The sequence below is a fragment of the Pygocentrus nattereri genome, chromosome 10, assembly GCF_015220715.1.
Source record: "Pygocentrus nattereri isolate fPygNat1 chromosome 10, fPygNat1.pri, whole genome shotgun sequence".
In the NCBI taxonomy this organism is placed as follows: Eukaryota; Metazoa; Chordata; class Actinopteri; order Characiformes; family Serrasalmidae; genus Pygocentrus; species Pygocentrus nattereri.
In genome coordinates, this window is record NC_051220.1 from 6,547,516 (window position 1) to 6,571,076 (window position 23,561).

A 23,561-nucleotide genomic window follows, 5' to 3' on the forward strand; every position below is an offset into this window, starting at 1 on the left:
CATTACTTTATATCATCTACACCTGTTTCAGGAGAGCACCAGATAGTCAAAACCAGACCTTAACGTAGTGTGTGGCACTGTTTGGGGTCTGTAGCCTGCTCACTTAGCTAGCATGAAGTTAGCTGGTCAGGCTGCAGATTCTACCACCATGGAGCAGCTTTCATCTAAACGTGTGTATGTGCTTTAGCTGGATGTAATCGAACATCTTATCATGCTAGCTAGGCTAATGCTAACAGCATCGCTCTCCTAGTTAGCAGCACCGTTTAACGTTTAGCAGATGTTACAGAAATGGTTTGACATTTATTGAAAGATGGATTGAAAATCATGCAATTGCCCACTTATTTGTCCACTTATTCCTTAAATGGACAGAATGGTGCAGATTGTTCGCTGACACTTTTACCCTGTGGCCAGTCGATCGCTGTTATGACTCCATCCGTCATAATGATTCTTTTGTGTTACCTCATCAGCAATGAGTATTGCTCATGCTGTTATGCTTTATGTGGAATCCCACTGGAGCTAGAACAGGATATGAGAACCTAGTGTCATCCCTTCCTCTGTGAGATTACATACAAGGCTATACTCTTAATGTTTTTTAGTACATGAAAAATGTAATACTTCATTCTTTGTCCACTTTTTTATAAATCTGTGTGTTGTATTGCCACTCACTGGCCACTTTGTGAGCTCCACCTATGTTATGGGTCCAGTGTATAGGTGTACAATTACAGACTGTAGATCATCTGACTGAAGCCCTGCATTACCTCATTCCTCAGTAAGTTTCTGATGCTGTTGTTCAGATAATATTTGGGTGGCGGCTCATTCCCAGCTCAGCAGTGACGCTGACATGGTAGTGTGTGGCGCTGGTGCATGTGTATCACTGCGAGGTTGAAAGTGGTCCACCACCCAAAAATATCCAGCCAAGAGTGGTTCAAATTGTGAACCAGTAGATGGGCTGTGCTCATCAACAAAGTGGTTTCTAATGGCCATTGAGCATCTGCATGTATAAACTGGCTACATGGCCAAAAGTTTGAAGACAGTCCTTCTATATATCAGTGAAGTCAAGCATACAGCCATGCAGTTTCTGAACACTGGCAGTAGGATGCGTCATACTGAAAGAGCTCACAAGCTTTCAAGGTGGCAAGTCAGTGAAATGTTTGCCCTGCTAGGTCAACTGCAAATCCTGCTGTTAAGTGGAAATTAATCTGGGTCATTCTACAGAAACGTCCACTTTTTATCTTTCACCATTTTTTGAAAAGTTTAGTAAAAAATGCATGTTACAAAATGGCTTCTACAAAGCATCAGACCACATGTTGTCAATCGTGGAATGTCCACTAAATATGTAATTGACTCCATTTGTAGTCTGTTTTTTTCACAATCACCTAAGAATAAAGTCGGTCACACCAGTGACTTCAACTGAAAGCTTCATATGGAATCATGAGCTAAATGAGGAAAGCTCTGATAACTGAAAGACACGGTGGACTCACCATGTGCTTTTTTCTTATAGATCTTCAGAAAACGGGTAAAAGGAAGTCAAGTGATGTCATCAGTGTGATTTTTATATCAAAATAAGAGATTTTTGTTATGCAGTAACACCAGTGGCATGACTCCTGGGGACCGCAACTTTAATGATATATTTAATATTTTAATTTCCTATTTATTTGTCATTTGTTTTATTAATGTCATTTAAATCATAAATTTTATAGTCATGTGTAGATTATTGCCATTAGCATGGCAGTAAAATGTTTGATTTTACCTCAAAATATGGCCTCATCCTTTACACATGACTGTGAGGATGTCTTTGGTGCTTGGAATTATAGATAATTGATAAATTGGTGGCTCAAGAAGCAGTAATTTTTAAAATAACTTATTGCTTTATATGTAATACATCTATAAACTAGGAACATAAAAATGGTCATTTCCATTGAGTGACTGCTGGAGAATGCTATGAACAGATAGTGCCAGCTGTGAAGTTTGGTATAGGCGGAATAACGGTCTTGGACTGTTTTTCAAAATTTGAGCCCTGTAGTTCCAGTGAAGTGAAATCTTAATGACACAGCATACTATCACATTCCATCTTCTAACTTGTGCTTCCAACTTCGTAGCAACAGTTTGGGAAAGAGCTTTTTCTGTATCAGCATAGCAATGCATGTACAAAGCGAGGCCCACAAAGAAATGGTTTGCTAAGTTTGGAGTAGAAGAACTTGCCTGGCCTACACAGTCCTGACCTCAACCCCATCCAGCACTTTCAGGATGAATTGCAAGCCAGACCTTACTGGCAAACATCAGTGCCCAACCTCACTAAAGCTCTTGTGGCTGGATGCTAGCAAGTGTTCACAGCAATGTTCCAAAATTGTGTTGTTTCTTATAAACTATAGGTACAACTCTTTATTTTTGTGCTTCTAGACAGAGCGTAGTGAGTGGCTGCAGTTCCAGTCTGACCTGCAGGTGGCGCTGGTGGTGGCGGACAGACTGAGGGCAGAAGCGGAAGAAGACCTGATCGGGCTCAGAGAGGCGCGGCTGGACTGGGAGAGGCAGCTGTCCGACGCTCAGCAGGGACGGAGGGAGGTTGAAGGTCAAGTGGGGCGGTTAAAGGCAGAACTGGAGCAGTGCAGACAGAGACTGAGCCAAAAGAAGGAACCTCCAGGCCAGCAGGGGGCACCACCAACTCTCCCTAGAGGCAGAGAAAAGGGTTCAGTTGAAGGATGTTGGAAGAGTTCTGGAATTGGAGGGAGATGGAAGGAAGAAAGAGGGAGAGGAGAGAAAGAGAAAGGAGAGAAAGACAGAGATAGTACAGAAAGGTCAAGGTGAGTTCTAGGAGGTTCTTCTAAAACATACATATCGTTTGGTTCTGAAGGAATCACAGTTATAAAGCCTAAGAGCTCTGTCTTTTACTTAAGAACAGTCATAATTCATTTTTATTTGACCATATTCCAACCTTGCTTCAAATTAAATTGGCTATTATTGGTAATGTGTATTCATGACATATGTAAATGACCTCTGTTCTGATTGGCTGCCCTGTGCAAAAAGTGTTATGCCAGTGTTATGATTCACTGAGTATGCTAACATTAACATTAGGTTAGCTGGACTAGTATTTCACAATATGATAATAATAATAATAAAAATAATGATCAGTTGAGTGTAAACGTCAATAAAGAATAATGTTACATTGTGAGTAATTACTACTTGCTAGGTGACACAGATAAACAAACATGGAGCAGCTTGGTGCAGTTTTCTCTGCCGTTTGTGCTCAACAGGTGAACATATTTGTTGTGTGGGTGTGAAAATGTGATTAGTGTGGTAGTTGTTAGAGTTTTAGACTAGAGGCCTACAGGGTCCACCACAATATCTTGTGAGATTAAGTTTCAGTGTTGTGCTCGGGAGCAGACGGAAAACCAGCCCCCTGCAGCTTCTCAGCTTCCCAGCAAAACACCAAAAATAACCGCTCTGTGGTTTAATTCCTGCTTTGTGTTTACCGGAAATAAATGGTGTTTGGTGAAGTTTCTTCGCAGTGAGGCTGATGACAATGACTGCCGTATTATTTCAGCAGAGGATAATGTATTTGTGAATGGACTGTGTCAGATATTGAATGTCAGTTCGTCTTGACGGAACTGCGGGTGGGAGCGGGACAAAACATCTCGGTTGCAGTCAGGAGCGGGACAAATGATTCTGATTTTCTGTAGGCATGGGATGAAATCTTGCTGGAGCAGGACTGAAAAAGCAAACCTGCTCAGACCTCTATTTTAGACGTACATAAACTCAATTGTGCTCATGCCTTAAACATGAAAAAACTTCGCTCCGCACGTGAGTGACTTGTTCGCCATTTTTATTTTTTGTTTGCTGTTTTTTCTTCTTTCACACTCTCAGTTTTCATTGGTTGTGAGAGGATTCCATTCAGATTGAGTCGCTGACCAGTATACACTACTAGATTTCAACTCCAACTGACCCAAAATCTGCAGACAGACTGAGAATCGGGATTTATTAAACCGGAAATTTAAAAGCCTTCTGCAGAGTTTCGCAGTTGGATCTTCTTTACATTTCATAAAATTCTAAATCAGTGATGGCAATAATGTTGCAGCGGTAGAATATATAGCGGAAACACTGCTTAGCATTACAAACAATGGGTGGGGCTAAACTGTTGTAGACTGAACGGGTGGTCATACGTAGATGTGTTCATGGTTACATCCCAACCACAACAGGAAGAAAAAGATTATTTTTATGATATGGACCCTGTAATCCACAGGGCACTTCTTTCAAGTGTGACCAGAAGCTAGTCCTTTCACATTCACGATGAGTAATCTTTCAGGAATTTAATTAACTCTCCCACATATCTGGCGGCATGGAGAAAGTTATTTAGCAATTCTGAATGCTTCATTGTCTTCCTCTCATGGTCTTGAAGGGCAAATTTTAACTGGAACATCAGGCTCTTGTGGAAACACAGCCACCCACACACTAATTTCATGGTACATTCCATCCCTTTTCAGAAGCCTATCCAGACTTCCCTCAGACCCCCCTGCCAATGTAGTAAATGGTATATCCCAGACATCTGTACCGCTGACCTCAAGATCTATCAGTAAGGTAGGAATGTCCATTTGCTATTCATGTATTTTTGACATGTTTTTTGTTTTTGCTATGAACAGTATAAGCAGGTACTTTGGGCCCCTGAGCCACTATATAATATTTTAAAGGGCAAGGCACTTAAACACAGGTTTATTTTGTAAATGCAGTACTGGGCAGCATTCAGAGACCCTTTCGTTTCTTTTATTTCCAGTCCAAGCAGCCTTTAAGGAAAGTTATTAATTTTAGGGAAAGAGCAAGAAACATATTTAACAGAAAATTACACAAAAATGGCAAAAATAAAATAAAATCTGTCAATATTCTCCTTACTTTGGTACAGCTACTGCCCTGCTCTTCTTTTCTGTTGAATAAATATATTTTTCTGCTTTTTATTCCTGAATAACTTAATTATTAATGAGCTTTATTGTTATTTTATTGTTTAATTAATTTATATATATATTGTGTGTGTGTGTGTGTGTGTGTGTGTGTGTGTGTGTGTGTTTTGGACGGTGTACTGAATATAATGTGCATTATACAACAGCTACTTCCAGCCACGCAAGCTGATTGGTTGAGAAGCGTTCTGTCCATTACTAAGCAACGACTTTGACAGTTGTAGGAGACGCTCAAGCCATTTGAACGTTTTTACTTCTTACTTTGCACAAACAGAAAACGGACTCTGTTAAGATCACATCTGACAGACAGCTGATTTGGTTCGACTCTGAAGATGAGACGACACTAAATTACCAAAATGTCTCCACTGAGCAGTTTTTCAGTCGGCAGCTGTGACAGAAGAACAGCTAAAGAACCTGGAATCAGCCAGAAATGAACCCAATACCGTTCAACTAAATGGGCTGTAAGCTGCTTTACAGACTGGCTGGAACAAAACAACATTAATACTGATCTGGCAATAAATGACAAAGCTGAGATAAACTTGATATTGTGGTGGTTTTTTGGCTCATTCTGTACTTCAAAAGTCGAGGCTTACAGCAGACAGTGCAGAGTGAGCGGAGCTCGTTACTCTGAAGCAGCAACAAACTGCTTGTTAAGGAACTATAATTTGGCGGAAGGAACTGCAAATTTATTTATTACTTTATTTATTTAACTGTTGTATAAAAGCAATAGAACACTCAAAGTCATGTTAGCGCGAATAGCTGTGATGTTATTCTGCGATAGCACATTCCCTCTCTTGTTCTTCTATTGCTTAAGTAAACGATTTTATGGTGTTGAATTGTAGAACAACAACCCAGCCAGAGAGAGACTGATTTTGGACCAACAGGACAACCTGATCAATTTATATAAAGGTATGCAGAATTAGCTTTGTGTAGACTTGACATATACAGTGGAAGTTTCTTCAAATTTGCATTTATTTGCAGTATTAATGATACATGATAAATTGCACTCATTTCTTTGCCTCTGTGTGTTTAACAGATAAAAAGGATGAGACTTTATCCCATTTGTCAAGTTCCCCTCTCATAGATCTTCCTCCAAACAAGGCCGGCAGGACAAAGTGAGTATAAATAGTTTTTCACTTTCTGTTTCTGTCCCATTTAATCATGTTATCACTCCCTCTCTGTCATTCTCTATCTCACTGGGCATCTCTCGCTCCTACACGTACAAACACGTCCCAACAAACCTCCGCTTCCACACTTTATCATGCCTGCCTCGGCCCAGCTGCACTGATGGTCACTGAGCTGTTATGGCCTGTAGTTATGTGGTTCTCAAACCCTTTAGAAGAAACACCTGACAAAATACAAGGTTTGGGATCAACTCATGGTCAATTTAGGGGTTCACACCACTGACAGTTCACACAGCTTCAGCTCTTTGGCTGAAGTGACAAATCTGAAATGTGTGGGGATGAAGTTAGCTGAACATACATTATATACACAGCCCAGACTGTTCATATTCAATGCACATCTTACTTTTCTCCTGAAACTCTGCCTGTTCTCATGCCACCAGGCCTCAGGAGGACTTCAGTAAGCTGTTGCGACGTCACGGCGGCTCCAAACGGAACTCATTACTGCGCTGGTGCCAAAACCGAACCGTTGGATACTCGGTACAGAGCACATCCCACAGAGCTGAACTGCGTTCAATGAAACTAATTATTCAAGATAAATGGACCAATACATTAAGAGATGAGAAAGGGCCCATATCAGTCTTCTCTTGCATGTTACTTTATTCCCTGAGGTGCACTGATAATGTTTGTGTGGCTTATGTACCAAACAGCCATAATTCATTTTAAAAGGACGGTTTTCATAAAAAGAAAAATCATAGGATAAAATGTAATCTGAAACACACAATGTTATTACTAATAAAACACTGTATATAAGTTTTTAGTTCAGTTCAATAAATTCAGTGGATTTCAGTTCAGTTCACTGCATTTCATTTTAACTCGGTTGAGTTCACTTTACGGTTTTTCAGTTGAGTTCAATTCATTGCATTTCAGTTCAGTTAATGTCGGCTCAGTTGAGTGCATTTTAGTTCAGTTCATTTCAGTTCACTGCATTTTAATTCAGTTAAGTTCAGTTCAGTTCACTGCATTTCAGTTCAGTTGAATTCAGTTCACTGCATTTCAGTTCAGTTGTGTTCTGTTCATTTCACTGCATTTCTGTTCAGTTCACCTCAGTCTCTTAAGCAGCAGTGAGAAGTCTGTCTTCATTGGCTACAAGAGACATGATTGGTTTTAAATATGTATTTATTTGTTCTCTCTCTCTCTCTCTCTCTCTCTCTCTCTCTCTCTCTCTCTCTCTCTCTCAGAATATTGAGATCACTAACTTCAGCAGCAGTTGGGTGGATGGTTTGGCCTTCTGTGCAGTTTACCACACCTACCTCCCCTCACACATACCATACAACACACTCAGTACAGAGAACAAGGTAATACACACAAGTACAACTGATAAACAGTTGCGTCACTCACAATGACTCTTAATGACTGGCAGCTGGTGGAGCAGGTGGCGATAATTTAATGACAACAAACTTCAATAAATAAACTACAGTTCAAAAGATTACTTGCCATATTATGTCAATGATATTTTATGTTCAGTAAAAACAAAAACATCATAAATTGTATATCCAAATATTATAAACCACACACCAACAGATATTTTACTTGATATTTTAAGTATTTCTGTGAATGATGAAAATTTATGAAATGACACACCATTTTTTAAAACATTTTTTAAGCGAGGAGTTTTTACGTATTATCGCTACACACAGGCTCAAAAAGAAGGTCTGGCTAGATATTTAGCTGCAAAATGAAAACTGTGCTGTTGATGTCATGATAATAGTAGATAACTCATTCACGTCCTTGGTTGTGCTTTCTTTGAATTCTCTTTCTTTCTTCACATCCGCAAACATCAGATGCATTCGCTTTGGGAAGGTGTCCGAAGCACAACCCGTGTTACAAAATGTTCTTCTGTGCATTTCACGCAATTATACATTTCCACCAGAGAGGTCTCCAAAACAACAAAACTTATATAGTGCAGCTTTAAAGTAATTATCTGTTTAGAATAATTTTCTGTCAGATCACCATTGCTTGACACATGATATTTATTTATAATAATTTTATTTTTGCCTATATTACACATTTATCTTCTGTCAAATTAGTTTTGTTTTTTGACAGCAGTGTGTCTGCCATGGTGCTTGGAAAAGCAGCATTGATTGCTAAATTATAGAACCACAAAATGTCTTACTGTTAACAGCCTGCTTAGCATATAAAGGCACAGTATTTTCCTAATAATAATAACAGTAAGTTTATTTTTATAGCATCTTTTATACATTAAACGCAGTTCAAAGACCTCCAAAACATAAAATAATAAAACAGTAAAAACAGTAACAAGGGAATATATGTAACACAACTATTAAGTAAGAATAAACGCAGAAAATAAAAATTAAATTAAAATCTGTTCAAAAACAACTCAAATCATTATATAATCACACACACACAAACTTTTTCTAAACTGGTTATCCATCTGGGTCACGGTGGTGGAGCCTCTCCCAGCAGTCATTGGGAGAAAGGCAGGATACACCCTGGATGGGTCACCAGTCCAAAGCAGGAATATACACTATATTGCCAAAAGTATTTGCTCGTCTGTCTTCACATGCATATGAACTTGAGTAACAAACCATTCTTAATCCATAGGGTTTAATATTATGTCGGCCCACCCTTTGACCACACCAAACTCGCTCATCCGTGTCTTTATGGACTTTGCGTTGTGCACTGGTGCGCCGTCATGTTGGAACAGGAAGGGGCCGTTCCCAAACTGTTCCCAGAAAGTTGGGAGCATGAAATTGTCCAAAATCTCTTGGTCTGCTGAAGCATTAAGAGTTCCTTTCACTGGAACTAAAGGGCCGAGCCCAACTCCTGAAAAACAATCCCACACCATAATCCCCCCTCTACCAAACTTTAAAACAAACCCAGTCTCGTTCATCAGATTGCCAGATGGAGAAGCGTGATTCGTCACTCCAGAGAACACGTCTGTAACGATTAACTGCAGAACGTCGGCGACCTCTGCGCATTATGTGCCTCAGCATCCGCTGACCCCACTCTGTCATTTTACGTGGCCGACCACTTCGTGGCTGAGTTGCTGTCGTTCCAAATTGCTTCTTCTTTGTTATAATACCACTGACAGTTGACTGTGGAATATCTAGTGGTAAGGAAATTTCAGGACTGGAATTGTTGCACAGGTGGTGTCCGATCACGGTACCATGCTGGAATTCACTGAGCTCCTGAGAGCGACCCATTCTTTCACTAATGTCTGTAGAAGCAGTCTGCAGGCCTAGGGGCTCGGCTTTATACACCTGTGGCCATGGAAGTGATTGGAACACCTGAATTCAATGATTTGGATGGGAGACTGAATAGTTTTGGCAATATAGTGTATATTCAGTAAAATACAATACATTGCTGTCAGTCAGGCACATTACAATGTCGGTACTGACGGCTTGCTACAAGATCCCTCCCCTTTGAGAGCTCCATACAGAATCCCTCAGGCAGGACAGAAATGAGACTTGTAATAGTCTTCAGCTCAAAAAAGACATTTTTCATATGCAAAAAGTAGTTGCAGTAGCCTCAGTAAGGCACAGCGCCAGGGCTGGACCCAAAGCCTGTACAATAAACATTAATTTCAGCATGTATTTGAATCCCCATTAACTCACATTGAAGCCGGACTTAGTGGGATGCCGTGGCCTGTGAGATATTTCACCCTTCACAATCACTAAAAACACTGATTTGTAGTATAGAGTTACAAGTGAGTTGCAGATCCATTGTTAATCATTTTAGTGTCATGTTGTGCTTTTTGTGTAATCTTAAAACAACCATCTGTGCTTTTGATGTCCTGAAGATGATGATGATGATGATGATGATGATTTTATCTTCAGAAAGAAAACCTCCTACTGGCGTTTCAAACTGGAGAGAGTGTTGGAATCCCTGCCTCACTGGTGAGCTCATGTAAATATGTCAAACACCACGACTAATCCCAGTATGAATGATCAGTACATTATTGTGACTTTAAGTGGACTTCACTAGTGTGTTAGATGGCTGTTCAGAAGCAATGGCACCATTTGACAAACCTAGCCTATAGCCAAGAATACGTACTAGACCAGGGGCTGGCAGTATGCGGCTCTTTTACTGCCCTGTCATGGCCCCACAGCAGAATTAGATTTGTAGGTAAAAATAAAATAATGCTTCTTTGCAGTAAAATAAAGCTCTGCTGATCGTTCAACACATTTTTTAACAATAAATGGTCTTGGGAGTTAATGTACAACTCCTAATTCACCCTTTATCCCTGAGAATTGGCATGCAGGCTGCTGGTCACCATAGCAATGCGGACAATCTAGCCCAGCTAGTAGCGAACACAACAGCAAACAGAAAGATTTAAGATGAACATCGATAATTTGGAGACAAATGGACTCTATAATCATTCAGCTGGTTTCCTGATATGTTTAGTGTGCAACGCGAAATGGTCAAACACTGAAAAGTCATGAGGCTGAAGTCATCCTCTAATTCGCCAGCTTCTTGTTCAAATTGTCCCATTCCACCTTAAATAGTGCAGCCATTACCGTCTGGCACCATTTAAGGTGAAAAGGGAAAATTCTAAGAAGAAGCTGGCGAATAAGAAGCTAAAAGTCGAAAGTTAAGAGACATTTTACAAGAAACTATTCTACTTTTGCTGGAGATGTGAGGAAGGCAGCTACAGCTGAGCTAAAGCTTAAAGCAGGGCAAAGTGAGTGTGTTTTTGTTCCCAAGGTGATTTGATTTTTGTTGAAAAGACAAAATGGTTCTTCTTAACATTTGGGTTGCCGACCTCTGACCTAAACCATAATTGGCTGCAGGAAAATATTCACTGGACTTAATAACAAATAATAAAATGTTTCATTTATAGACAAACGTCTTACAAAATCAGCTATGATAGGACCATGTGGAACAAACTAAAACTACAAGAGAAATCACAGCAGGTATTAGGATACAAAAGTAAACAAAAGTCAGGCGTTCAATAAAAGAATCATTAATTAAAAAGGTCAAATTACAAAGGTCATTGACCTTCTGTATATGTACACCATCTGCTCTTCACACTCTGTTGAGAAATGTGCAGTATTAGTGCAGTCATGTATATAATACAGTCGGCTCTCTTGTTCGCAGACTAAACATTGTGTCTCTGTTCAGACAGTGGAGGAGATGTTGAAAGCCGAGGGTCCCGACTGGCAAAGAGTTCTGGGATACGTGGAGAGTATATATCGCCATTTTGAGATGTGACTCCTCTCCAGACTGATTGAGATCCCACATTGTTTGCTCTGGACCACCTTTGGACCCCTTAGGATTTCCAGGCATGTTACAGACGTCTCAGAAGGTCACTAAGGCATCACTAGTCCACATTTTCACCCTCCGCAAACTTTATCCAGTAACCAGCGTCCTGCAGCTGTCCACTGCTGTTTCTGAGAGTGGCTCAGATTTAGGACATGCTGGGGGGCCGCTTTGAAGTCTACTTTAAAGGACGACTTTTATGCATAGCATATAATGAGGGGATTCGGGAGTTTCTAAAGCAAACTTGACCCTCAGCTTGAACAAGGAGACTTGTGTTTCTTGTTGCTGTGTGGCGCCCTCTGCTGGTTACAGCATGAATGTATTGTCATTTTAAAGAAATAGTTCCGTCAAAAAGGTTTATGTTGAAAAGCGTAACAGAAAAGGAATAGCCATCAATTAGCATCATGCAAAAGAGCCAGTGTCTACTAACCTCCATTCACTATTAGCATCAAGTAGCACGTACTACGGTCAAGTTATTCCTTTAAGCCTTTTCTCAATAGAACTCACACTGAGATGCAGTTTATGAGATAATTTTTGGCATTTTTGCATTTAAGTCAAAGCAGCAATAATGCAGTACTGTGCCATCAACTTTTCAACATTTCTGCATGATTAAATGGTTAAGATGGCAACAAAGTCATTTTGAGTGGTTTGAAAACTTACCAAACTTAGAATTATTCACTCTGGTGGTGACGGGAACCAGACGTCTGAAGAGTTTACTGCCTCCTAAAGCTCCCTGACAGAAAGTTATTACATGAAATGGTTGTAAATACAGCTTCTGATTCCCAAGATTTTAGTTAAGAGATAAGGTTTTGGCCTAAAAGATGTTTTTGTGGTGGAGACTTGAAATTATTTTCTATCTCTATTTTACCCTCAACATCAACTTTAGACACATCTAGGTTCACTGTTCATTTTGGATAGTAAATAAAATGGCTATATTTGTGGTGTGAACATGGTGACCCCTGGTTCCTATCAGCACCACTGTAAAGAAATCTGAGCAAGCTTCGCTACGTTGAACCATTTCTCATCAGACCACTCTGGGTGACTTTGTTAAAATTGAATTATACAACTGAATAATGCAGAAACTTTGAAAAATTAAAGTCCCCCTGTGTTAACTTGCATTTATTTTGTTAGTGTAATATAATAAGACGTTTGCACTGTGTTGTAAGTCAGGGTCCTTTAAGTCTCAGTGTGTCCAGGCACTGATCGGGTTAACTGTGCAGCTGGGACCAGCCTGTTGGTTGTGTGCACCACACATGAATGAAAGACCACACTAAATCATGCCTTGTCTCATCTCAGCTGTATTTGAACAACTCTTCTCTGAATGAGAGGGCCAAATCTATCACTCTGGTGCTGCCCAAACATAAGATGTCCAAACTCCAATTCTAGATGGACACTGGAGCACAAACCTTTTCCTCTGATCTGGCCCACCTGATTCATCGTCTTCAAGTGATTTTGCAAATAATCGATGTGAACACTTTTCCCCCTTTACCCTGAATGTAGCTGAACAGCCAAGATAAGCTTGTCTGTTTACTTCTTCACACTGAAAAAGTGCTGCTTTGAATTTACTTGATTTAAACATTTAAATCGGTTCCGCAAGAATACAAGACATTCCAGCAACACAGTTCTTGCCAGAGGTAATTACAATGAGAAGTGCTGATGTAACATATTTCATTCATGTAAAACCGATGCACACATTTAAATCTAATTATTTCGAAGCAGCTTAGGTTTGAGCTACTTGAGCTACGAAGCTAATGTAGCTAACAAGCAATGGAAACTTAAATGTACATGTAAATAGCATCGTGCAAACCGCATGTCTGAATCATGACACATTTGCCTCAAACTGAGCTTTTTATGTCATAGTTATATCAAGAAACATCGCAAAGACTTAATTATATGGTCTCTGATACTGTATGGCATCCTGTTATGTATAAACATGGTAAAAAGTATGGAACAGAGTCAAAAACCACAGAACCACTTCATATGAGATTAATTAAAGGGGAAATCATGAGAAACTGAATATTCCTGACTTTTTAAAAAAAGGAGTTTGATGTATTGTAAAAACATTGTTTTCAATTTTTTTTAAAATTGGTAACGCTTTATTTGATGGCTACCTACATAGGGATGTCATAGCGCATGCATAAGCACTAAAACTGCAAGACACTGTCAGCTAAAAAATTAACATTGTATTGACATGAGTTTTGTACTTTAACTCATATACAACTCTGTAGTATTGATATAAATGTCTAACTAGATCTTCCTTGATGATGCTTCATAATATTGTTATAACTGGAACAACTTATACCATTTAAGGTGTCTTATGTCAGTGCAGTGTCATTTACTTCATAGAGCACCTTATTTTCTCGTGTTTAGTAGCATAAGCTGGTCATAAATACTCAGATATTGCTTCAAAAATATGTTATTCAGTGCTTATGAATGTGTTATGTAGGTAGCTTTCAAATAAAGTGTTGACAAAAATTCTCTCAGTGCCTGGTCCATACACTGCAAGAACAGCGTTTTAAATTCATTCTTTTGTGATGTCACAAACCAATACTTTTTATAAACACATTCAGTCTACGCAGTTTAGCCCCACCCATTAATGTGATTTCATGTGAATTCAGAACCATTGGCCAACTGTGCTTGGAAGTGGACCTCTGCATTTAACCCATCTGTGTAGTGAAACACCAACATACATGCACATTAGTGAACACACGCACTAGGGGGCAGTGAGCACACTGGTGGGCAGCCCTATCCATGGCACTCAGGGAGCAGTTGGGGGTTAGGTGCCTTGCTCAAGGGTACTTCAGTCATGTACTGACGGCTCAGGGAATTGAACCAGCGACCTTCTGGCACAAGGCTGGTTCCCAAACCTCCAGCCCACGACTGCCCACACTGACTTTATAAGGAGTGTTGCAGCCTGAACTGCTTTTTGTATGAGGCAGCCAATCACAACAAAGGTGATTTACGTATATCAGTCTTTAGTGACACAGCCTGTTTAAGTGTAAAGGATAAATTGAGGTTGGAAAACGGTTGTGTAGATATGAATTATGGGGGGGGGGGGTTGAAGCAAACGTGATGGTTCAGACCTGCAGTTTGTACAATACTAATTGGTGGGATATAACCTTATATTACCTGCTAGCAGCTTTGTAGCAAAGCTTCTGATGCCATAATGTAATGGCTGTTTGAACACATTTGAGGTGAGGGGGTAACATTGTGTACATTTTATTTGCCGAACTGTCGCTTTCAGCCTTATCCGGATCAGGAGTGGCATTCCAGGCCTGTCCTGCTATGAATGTTGGGGGTAAAAGTGCTCCGTCATGTTCGTACTGTGTGTATAGTTTTGGTATCTTACAGACCTCCATAGAGGCACGTGGACAAATCAGAGCAAGAAACAGAGAGGAGAGGAACAGTGGGCTTCCAAGTTTACTGCTACTTACTGCTGACCACATGTGCCAAAAATGCCAATAATCAAATGCCAAAAAAACTGTTTATTAATAAATAAGTGCCTGTCCAAGTGCCTTTAGTATGATGTAGATGATGAAATATCTTGTGCCAAAGTCAATTAATAATAATAATGACAATAATAAACAAGTATTTTCTTTATCATGTGTTGCGCTGGTGTATTTGTTTAATTGCTCGTATTATTCAGCCTTAACAAAATTAGATCAAATATGTAAAATCTTCCATTTAGAGACCTGAGATTGGTCATAATTGATCATAGTGTATGCAATGACCAGATCCCGTCTGCCTTGGAATGCAGTTAAATTATATAGTCCCCTGAATCCAGCTCTTCTTCTTGTAGTTCTTCTCTTGTGTCATAGAAAAAGCCATTATAAAGGCCACGGTCCACTCCTCTGACCGCTGGAACAGAAACAAGATCAGTCAGCAATGAAAGAATGACACCTTTCACATTTCTATCCTGAAGCCCTGGCTGTGATTGTGGGATGAGCCTTTGGTGTGGTTTCTGATTCCATCCTGGAGCATGTTTCAAGGCAAAACGGAATGTTTTAAAAGGAAGCTCTTCTGACCCGAATAATCCAAAAGTAATTACTGGGATCGGTGGAAGTCACATTGACAATGCCATGTTTATGTTTCTGTCATAAAGGTTAACCCTTAAGTTTACATACAGTGCAGTACTTTACATGCAGTAAAGTCAGAAACCTACTTTATTTCATTTCCAGTCAAAACAGCCATTAAGTACAAGCATTAAGTCAAATATCAGACCTTTAAGTGTTCCATTTATCCACTCTTTACTTTTAGGCCCAATCCCATTTCACCCCTCGCCCCTACACCGTGGCCCTTAGCCCTCCTTTTTGCATGTTCACATCTAGGGTTAGGGTGTGCCAGTTTTAGTTGAGATAGAGGGGTAGGGCGAGGGATTACGGCTGCATGACTCCCCAAATGGAGGTTTTTCAGAGGTGCACTCCAAACAGACTGCTAAGAGAAAAAAAAGAAAAAATTGCAATATGGCTGCTCGAGCAACCAAAGAAACCCACAAATGTGAGAATTTTCTCTGTTAAAAATTACGACAACCATTATATTATCTTAGATTAATGTTGTTTCGGTGTATTATGGTCGTTTTCTTCATAACAAGCATACAAATCACTAATAGCATGCAAATTGTCATTAGTTAACAAGCTAACTTTCCCATTCCACCTTAAATAGTTCAGCACTATTGATGCCTGAAGCGCCAGAATGTAACTGCTGCACACTTCAAGGTGAAATGAGAAAATTCAAACAAGAAGCTGTTGAATATCTGACCTCAGCCTCATATCATCAAAGAATTAGTGGTGGGTGATAATAAATAATTGACCCTCTCTTGGAAGGCATATGACGTCCTAAATGCAACTAAAGCCCAGCAGCGAGGAGCTGAACTTTATCCTCCTCTGCTATCACTGAAGACGGGCAGGGTCGCCTACAGAGCAGCAAATGAAGATGTTTTTTTGGAGGGTCCCATTTCGTAGAGCAAGGTTAGGGTGACACTCGAAAACAAGGGGTAGGGGTAAAAAGAAGAAATTGGATTGGGCCTAACTTTTTCAAACTGGAGTTCAAAAAATGATTACAAGCTACGGAGAACCTAGGATTCCTAACAACCACCTGGAAGACCTGGTAGACACCAAAACTGTCCCCATCAGATAAACAGCACTTAAAGCTTCCAGAGAGAGGAGAAAATCAAGCTGCTTCAGATCTGAAAACATCCACAGGTGTTTCTGTCCATCCTTCCACTGTGAGAAGATGTGTAGCTGTCAAGAAGAACTTCACTGAGAAAAGGAAACAGACATAAAAGAAGAAAACTTGCCCTAGATCACTGAAACTGGACTGGATCACTACTGTGAGAAGCAGTAAGTCTCCTGAAGAGAATGGAAGCCGTAAAAGCTACAAATGGTGGAGAAATAAATACTGAAAAAGTTATATTTAGTTGTTGAGGCTTCCATTAATGTTTTCTGATTTTTCCTGACACTGAAAACTGAATAATGTGTAGTTAATGGCTGTTTTGTTTGGAAATTAAATAACTGAAAGGCACAGTATTGTGAGTATTTATGTAGTTACTGTAACTGCAAAATTGCTACAACTAATGAATTATATCCATATTTGCACAAGGTCAGCTCATCACCAGCCCTGAGTTATCACTGTTATTTTGCTATGCTATTTATGTGCAAGTATATAATTGCATACTTAATTCTGTAGTTATGTAATTAATTACATTTCAATTTATATACTATATTGACATTGACATTAATATAAAATATTAAATTCTAATATTTTGTTATCACTGGAAATAATGCATTCTAAGGGTTGAAACTCCAAACAGATGTTACTAGGAAGTTTGATCGGAGCTGTTCCTGCAGCTACTCTGTTATTGATAAGGGCATGATTGATTTAAACCTTAGGTCAAGCTTTGGTCAACTTATACCAAGCTGACCCTTTGCTAGCCCGTACCATTTCTGAGCACGGACAGGTGAGCAGAGGCAGATGCCTCTCCCAGTGCATTGTGGGAGATGCAAACATAGATGCCGGCATCTAATTTTCGGAGGCCGTGGATCTGGAGCCAGGTGGACACAGTGTAGGGCTGCGGCCCACCACGCGCCTGAGAGAGAAATGCATCCAGCATTGTTAGAACCACAACTCCTTCCAATGCATTACACACAGTGCAAATAGCACTACAGTATTAAATTAAGGGATGAGCACAATTACAAGTGATCAGAATAACGAAGTGACATCAGGTTCTGAACATGATCACACCTGTACAGAGATGTGTGGGTCATCCCCTGGCAGGAAGCTGTCTCTGCCCTTCTTCTTCCAGCCGACGCGTGGTAGAGGATAGGCCGTCACTTCACACCCAAACACGATGTCATGTCCTGTGTAGCTCTGTGAGTTTCTGGGTGCTCTGCTTATGCGAGGAGCTGAAGGGGGTGTAGTATTAAACTAAATGTAAATATATTCATTAGAGTGCTGTAACCTGTTAACCCCACCTATTAGGAGCACATTACTTGTGCTTCCACTCACTGGCCACTTTATTAGAAACACCTACCCTGTACTTTGACTCACTGGCCACTTTATTAGTAAAAACTGCCTTGTATTTCTGCTTACTGGCCACTTTATTAGAGAAACCAACCTTGTACTTCCAGTCACTGGCCACTTTATTAGAAACACCTGCCTTGAACTTCCACTCATCAGCCACTTTATGAGAAACTCCTGCCTAGAACTTCCACTTACCGGCCACTTTATTAGAAACACCTACCTTATGCTTCCACTCTCTGGCCACTTTATCAGAAACACCTACATTGTGCGTCCACTCACTGGACACTTTAGTAGAAACACCTGCCTTGTATTTCCACTTACTGGCCACTTTATAAGAAAGACCCACCTTGTGCTTCCAATAACTGACCACTTTATTAGAAACACCTACCTTGTGTTTCCACTATCTGGCCACTTTATTAGAAACACCTACATTGTGCGTCTACTCACTGGCCACTTTATTAGAAACACCTCCCTTGTATTTCCACTGCCCTCTTTATTAGAAAAAATGCCTTGTATTTCTACTTACTGGCCACTTTAGTAGAAACACCTGCCTTAAACTTCCACTCACTGGCCACTTTATTAGAAACACCTCTCTTGTATTTCCACTGACCGTTGGTGAAGGGCTTGAGGATGGCAAACACAAATTGCAAATGGATCTCTGACTGTACAGAGGCAAGGTCGACCTTTAGGGGTTTCTACTAAAGTGTCCAGTGAGTGCCTATGAGATAAAATGAAAAGCACTTACCAGAACTGCATGGTCCTCGTGCTGTTAGGTTCACTGTTGTCCCTAACTGATTTGAAGCCTCTCTCAGCTGGCACAGGTTGGGGTAGGTTTGCCCATCCGAGCCACACACTGCACCCTGGCTCTCACACACACACCTGGGTTCAGGGTCACCCCACTGAAACCTGGCCTGAGACGGCCTCTTCTGGCAGTGGAGCAAGTCACCGCAGCGACCATAGAACTCCTGAGAACTGTTGAAGTCACACCATTGACCTTCAGCGTTGCCGCAGTGTTCACAGCAACCACACCTGTCCCGGACCAAACCTGCCGGACAGCCGGGTGGTGCCGCAGGACAGCGGGACCTGTCACACTCCCCGCAGCTCTCACCCTCCTCCCACAGCCGCAGCCAGCCGCGGTGATGAGGAGGCGCAGCCCAGACGCACACCCCAACCCATACACCCAGCCACCACACTGCAGCCCGGGACATGGGACTGCTTCTATAGACACACGAACAGACGCACCCTTTATTAACTCTGGTCACTCTAGTGACAACCTGAACTGATTGTGAGACAGAAAACTGATTGTGAGACAGAAAGTTTTGCTGGGCCTAATCCTGATAATGATGATGATGGCGATGATGCTCTCTATTTCAAGTAACATCTCTCTCTTCCCCTCACATCTCTACATTCATATTAATCCATTGAGTGAAATTAAATACATATTTTATAATACTTTGCTGTAGGGCATAAGGCTACATGACACCTAAGCCTTTCATGACAACTAACATAAACCTACATAGTCATTTGTAAAGGCTTTTTCCATCAAACGTCAGTTATAGTAACACTTGCGAATATGAAATGGGGTGGACAGGCATGTCCCAGAGATTTCATTTGGATGGCACACTGCTATGGAAAAAAATAGTGTTACTGTAATAAAATGACATAAAAAGTGATTTTTTTTCACTGTACAGACCTAAATCTGTCCATCATTTCCACAAGAATAAAACATTACACCAACACAGTTAATAGGGAAAGTAAACTAAAGGACAAAACTGTGCTGAAGTTTCGAATTCTAGTCATTCATGAGGAAAGTCTGTATTTGGATAGATAAAATGAAATCACTTTATGGTGGAATATTAATCTTAAGAAAAATATTTCATACAGTGAGGCCATAGAAGTTGTTCATTTAGGCTGCCCTCACTGCATGTTATGCGTGAGTCTAATGATTAGAAAGCACGGCAGACAGCACTGTAAAAGATCAAGTACAACACGCATGTATTTCACTGTAAAAATAGTTCCGGCGCCGCTGTGAGTGGCAGCCTTTCCAGTAGCTCTGTCTTTTTTTATATATACTGTTTTTGCACCTTTCTTCTTACTTTTCCTTTTTTATTGCTTTTTTTGTGACAGTTTTTGTATGTACGATGGACATGGGGCCTGTTTTCATGATAGATCTTATTACAGATTGTCGTATTTTTCTATTTGTATATAGGATCTTTTATATTTGCTCTTTTTATTATATTGTTTTTACCCTCATTACTATTACTGTACAGCGTTGCTGCTATATTTCCTTCGGGATCAATAAGGCATCCATCCATCCATCCATCCATCCAGTTATGTTAATTCATCTTGACATCACGTATCTTCCTCCATTCACCTGTTTACTGATGAAATTGGCCAATCACAGCAAGGTATGTTAATAATTAAATGCAGCATCATCAGACTCTTGTAACTGATTGGTATCCGGGTGCCAGATGTCCATAAACCATAGTTAATGCTTTATTGATGATGGCTGATGATCTCATTTTAACTGAATGGGGTGGCCAGAAGGTCACCATGCTTCATTCTAGGATGACCCCTGGCCAGCCCTTAGCTACTCCTCGGAGTGATATCCAATTGTTTATATGGCAGTTAATTGTCAGCTAACATCCCATGATCGTGAAAGGCCTATTAACAACTCAACACGGTCATTACCACAAAGCAGATACTTAGCATGATGCTAATTGGTAAGGCATAAGCTTACACTCCTTGTTAGCTACATTAGCCTTGTAGCTCAAGTGCAAAACTAAAGAGGGAGACTTCTGACACCAAATATAGCGTGCTGACTGCATTTGTAACCTACATTCAGTTGTTATAACGCTTGAGGTGAAACGACATCAGACAAAAGCAGCGAAGCAGTTTTTATAACAGTAATTTATATTGCATGCTGGATTAAGCTTTTTGTGAATGCTCATGTAGGTTTACAGCACTTGTTGGCTTATGTAGGCGTAATGTAGCCTTGCGAATAATGCCCTTCAGTAGTGCTACCAAATCATGCTTGGCGTTCCTGTGATTTTATAATGAATCAATTTCAGCTCATTTGCTGAACAGGCTGAAAATAAATGGTACTGACCACCCAAGACTGCCAAGGCACTAACGAGGCTCAGCCCCTCTAGACAGACGTAACAACCTGGTAGGTTCCTTTAGAGAGGAATAACAAGCTTATGTTTTGTCTGCTTACCTTTTTCTGTGCCTCAGTGGTGTTTGCAGGAGAACTGGACTGGCACGCCGTCTCACAGGGACACAAAACCACCAGAATACAGGTTAATTTACCACTACATGAATGTCACTAACAGCTTGCGTCCTCCAAAGATGGTGCTTGAAGGGAAAGAGTAGAACGAGGCACAGGGAATGAGGGGAAGATCATGTGTAAATGTCTCCAGCTCCATCTCACCTCTCCCTCCCAAAGCGCTGCTGCGCTGTAGAGCTGTGAAATTCCGTGGTTTGGCAAAAGCTTTGTGACTGAGAGTCTATCTGTCCCCGAATGTGTCTGAGTTTGTGAGTAAAAGGTCGGCTAATGAGCTGTGGACAGGGTGAAGGTCCCAGAGGATGCAGTCCAAGAATATTCCTGGAAATATGTCCAGAATTATGCTCAACGTTTGGCAAATTAGTGTATAAATGTATAAATCAAATACTGATCGATTATTGTGTCTAATTCTCACTGTTTCTAGTTGCAGTTATATTTTTGACATCTTGTTAAAATTGCATTTTGAGTTATGACACTGGAGGCATTTAAGGGTAAAATGTTTTTCCATTAAGTTGACTTGGTACATGCCTACAGTGCATAAAATTATGGAATTTCCTCAGGAAAATGGGAGTATCCCATCATTCTAATGAGGAATCTCTACACTGATCAAGAGGTCACAGTCAGGACACAAAATGGACAAACAGACTGGCTTCATCTTGGCAAAGGAGTGAGACAAGGCTGCACACTCTCACCATACCTGCTCAAGCTGTATGCAGAATACATAATGAGAGAAACAGGACAGGAGGAAGATGATCACGGATTCAGAATTGGTGGAAAAAACATCAATAACCTTCAATATGTGGATGACGCAGCACCCATAGCGGAAACTCTGGAAGACCTGAAGGCCTTTATAAGGAAGGATGAAGAACAGAGATGGGGCTTCAGCTCGATATGAAGAAGACCAAGGTTATGATGACAGGAAAGACTGACAACTTTACCACTGATGGAGAAAATGTGGACGTCAGAACCATCTACGGACGTTCTTACACCAACACCACAGGAGAGAGGAAAAAGGTGGAGAAGTAAATCTTTAAATGTAAAAATCTAAAATGTAATGTTATTGTTTTGAATCTGAAATTGAGCTTTAGCAACAGAAGGGCTACAGTGAGCAAGTTCAGGTGTGGTGTGACTTGGAGGGGCAGGAGATTCGACGTTTGACTGCTTTTGCTTGCCAGACACCCGAATGTTATTTTGAAAGTGAATCTGAAAATGTGAATTGATAGAAAAACTGAACGCTTTTCAGAAACTCAGTTTCAGACTTCTGGATGTACACCAGCAGAAGGATTCAGTTTCAGACTTCGGGATGTACACCAGCAGAAGGATTCAGTTTCAGATTGTTTCTTGCTCTCTTACAAACCCTTAAAGTGTCAGTCCAGAATTCAGGTTTGGATGATATGATACAGAGGCAGAATAATAATTTTCAAATCAGGTTTTTTGTATTTCATTTCAAATTTCTAATGGCACAAATTGACACTCTTCTTCTCAAACCAAGTCTTTAAATAAAGCTTTGTACACCAGAAAAGCTGGACTATATTCATTTGCAAGTGAATAATTCTAAAACGTATGTTGTTTGGATTCAGTGAGTCAGAGTAACACAAGTAACAGAATTCTAATAAAGTCAATAATGTGATTATTATGTGGCCCAGATGATGACATCCTGTAGAAATAAAAATAATGTGCGGCCACAACTTATTAACACGTAGGAACAAGATCCTAATGTATAGCCACAACTTAGAAAGGCGTGGGAACGAGATCACGGCTTACTAAGTCATGGCCACTCATTAGGATCTCATCCCACGTTTTATTAAGTCGTAGACACGACTTAAGATTAAGTCCCCTCTGTGAGGAGATACACCACATACACTCTAGTGAGCACATACACTAGGGGGCAGTGAGCACACAGCGGTGGGCAGCCCAGAGCGGTGGGCAGCCCTATCCGCAGCACCTGGGAGCAGGTGGGGGTTAGATGTCTTGTTCAAGGACACCTCAGTCATGTCCTGTCAGCTCTGGGGATCGAACCAGCGACCTTCCGGTCACAAGGCAGGTTCCCTAACCTCCAGCCCACGACTGCCCATCAGTGCATTCCCTCATTCCTACGCCTTACTAAGTTGTGGCCACTCATTAGGTCCTTGTTCCCATGCGTTACTGTCATAGACATGACTTAATCACCTCATTCCTACGCCTTACTAAGTCGTGGCCACTCATTAGGACCTTGTTTCCATGTGTTACTGTCGTAGACACGACTTAATCACCTCATTCCTACGCCTTACTAAGTTGTGACCACTCATTAGGTCCTTGTTCTCATGCTTTACTAAGTTGTAGACACGACTTAATCACCTCATTCCTACGCCTTACTAAGTTGTGGCCACTCATTAGGACCTTGTTCCCATGCTTTACTAAGTTGTAGACACG

The 23,561-nt window shown here is 40.6% G+C and overlaps 2 protein-coding genes across 2 annotated transcripts in view; one reads left to right on the forward strand and one right to left on the reverse strand.

Annotated features, from left to right (window-relative positions):
* The window catches only part of si:ch211-195o20.7 (cytospin-A), a 42,140-nt gene extending 27,193 nt beyond the window's left edge, over positions 1-14,947 (forward strand). The window contains exons 5-12 of the mRNA XM_017707807.2: positions 2,401-2,801; positions 4,479-4,572; positions 5,786-5,852; positions 5,980-6,058; positions 6,508-6,604; positions 7,306-7,422; positions 9,925-9,984; positions 11,210-14,947. Of these exons, the coding sequence (XP_017563296.1) occupies positions 2,401-2,801; positions 4,479-4,572; positions 5,786-5,852; positions 5,980-6,058; positions 6,508-6,604; positions 7,306-7,422; positions 9,925-9,984; positions 11,210-11,299 (1,005 nt within the window). The 3' untranslated portion in view covers positions 11,300-14,947. The remainder of the gene's footprint in view (positions 1-2,400; positions 2,802-4,478; positions 4,573-5,785; positions 5,853-5,979; positions 6,059-6,507; positions 6,605-7,305; positions 7,423-9,924; positions 9,985-11,209) is intronic.
* Positions 14,948-15,008: 61 nt separating this feature from the next.
* On the reverse strand, positions 15,009-21,202 carry LOC108433297 (kazal-type serine protease inhibitor domain-containing protein 1-like). Its single transcript, XM_037542238.1, has 5 exons — positions 21,084-21,202; positions 18,612-19,084; positions 17,588-17,748; positions 17,285-17,432; positions 15,009-15,205 (listed from the first exon to the last, which is right to left on the reverse strand). The coding sequence occupies exons 2-5, from the start codon at positions 19,072-19,074 to the stop codon at positions 15,105-15,107; spliced, it is 873 nt and encodes a 290-aa protein (XP_037398135.1). The 5' UTR covers positions 19,075-19,084; positions 21,084-21,202; the 3' UTR covers positions 15,009-15,104.
* Between the last annotated feature and the right edge of the window lie 2,359 nt (positions 21,203-23,561).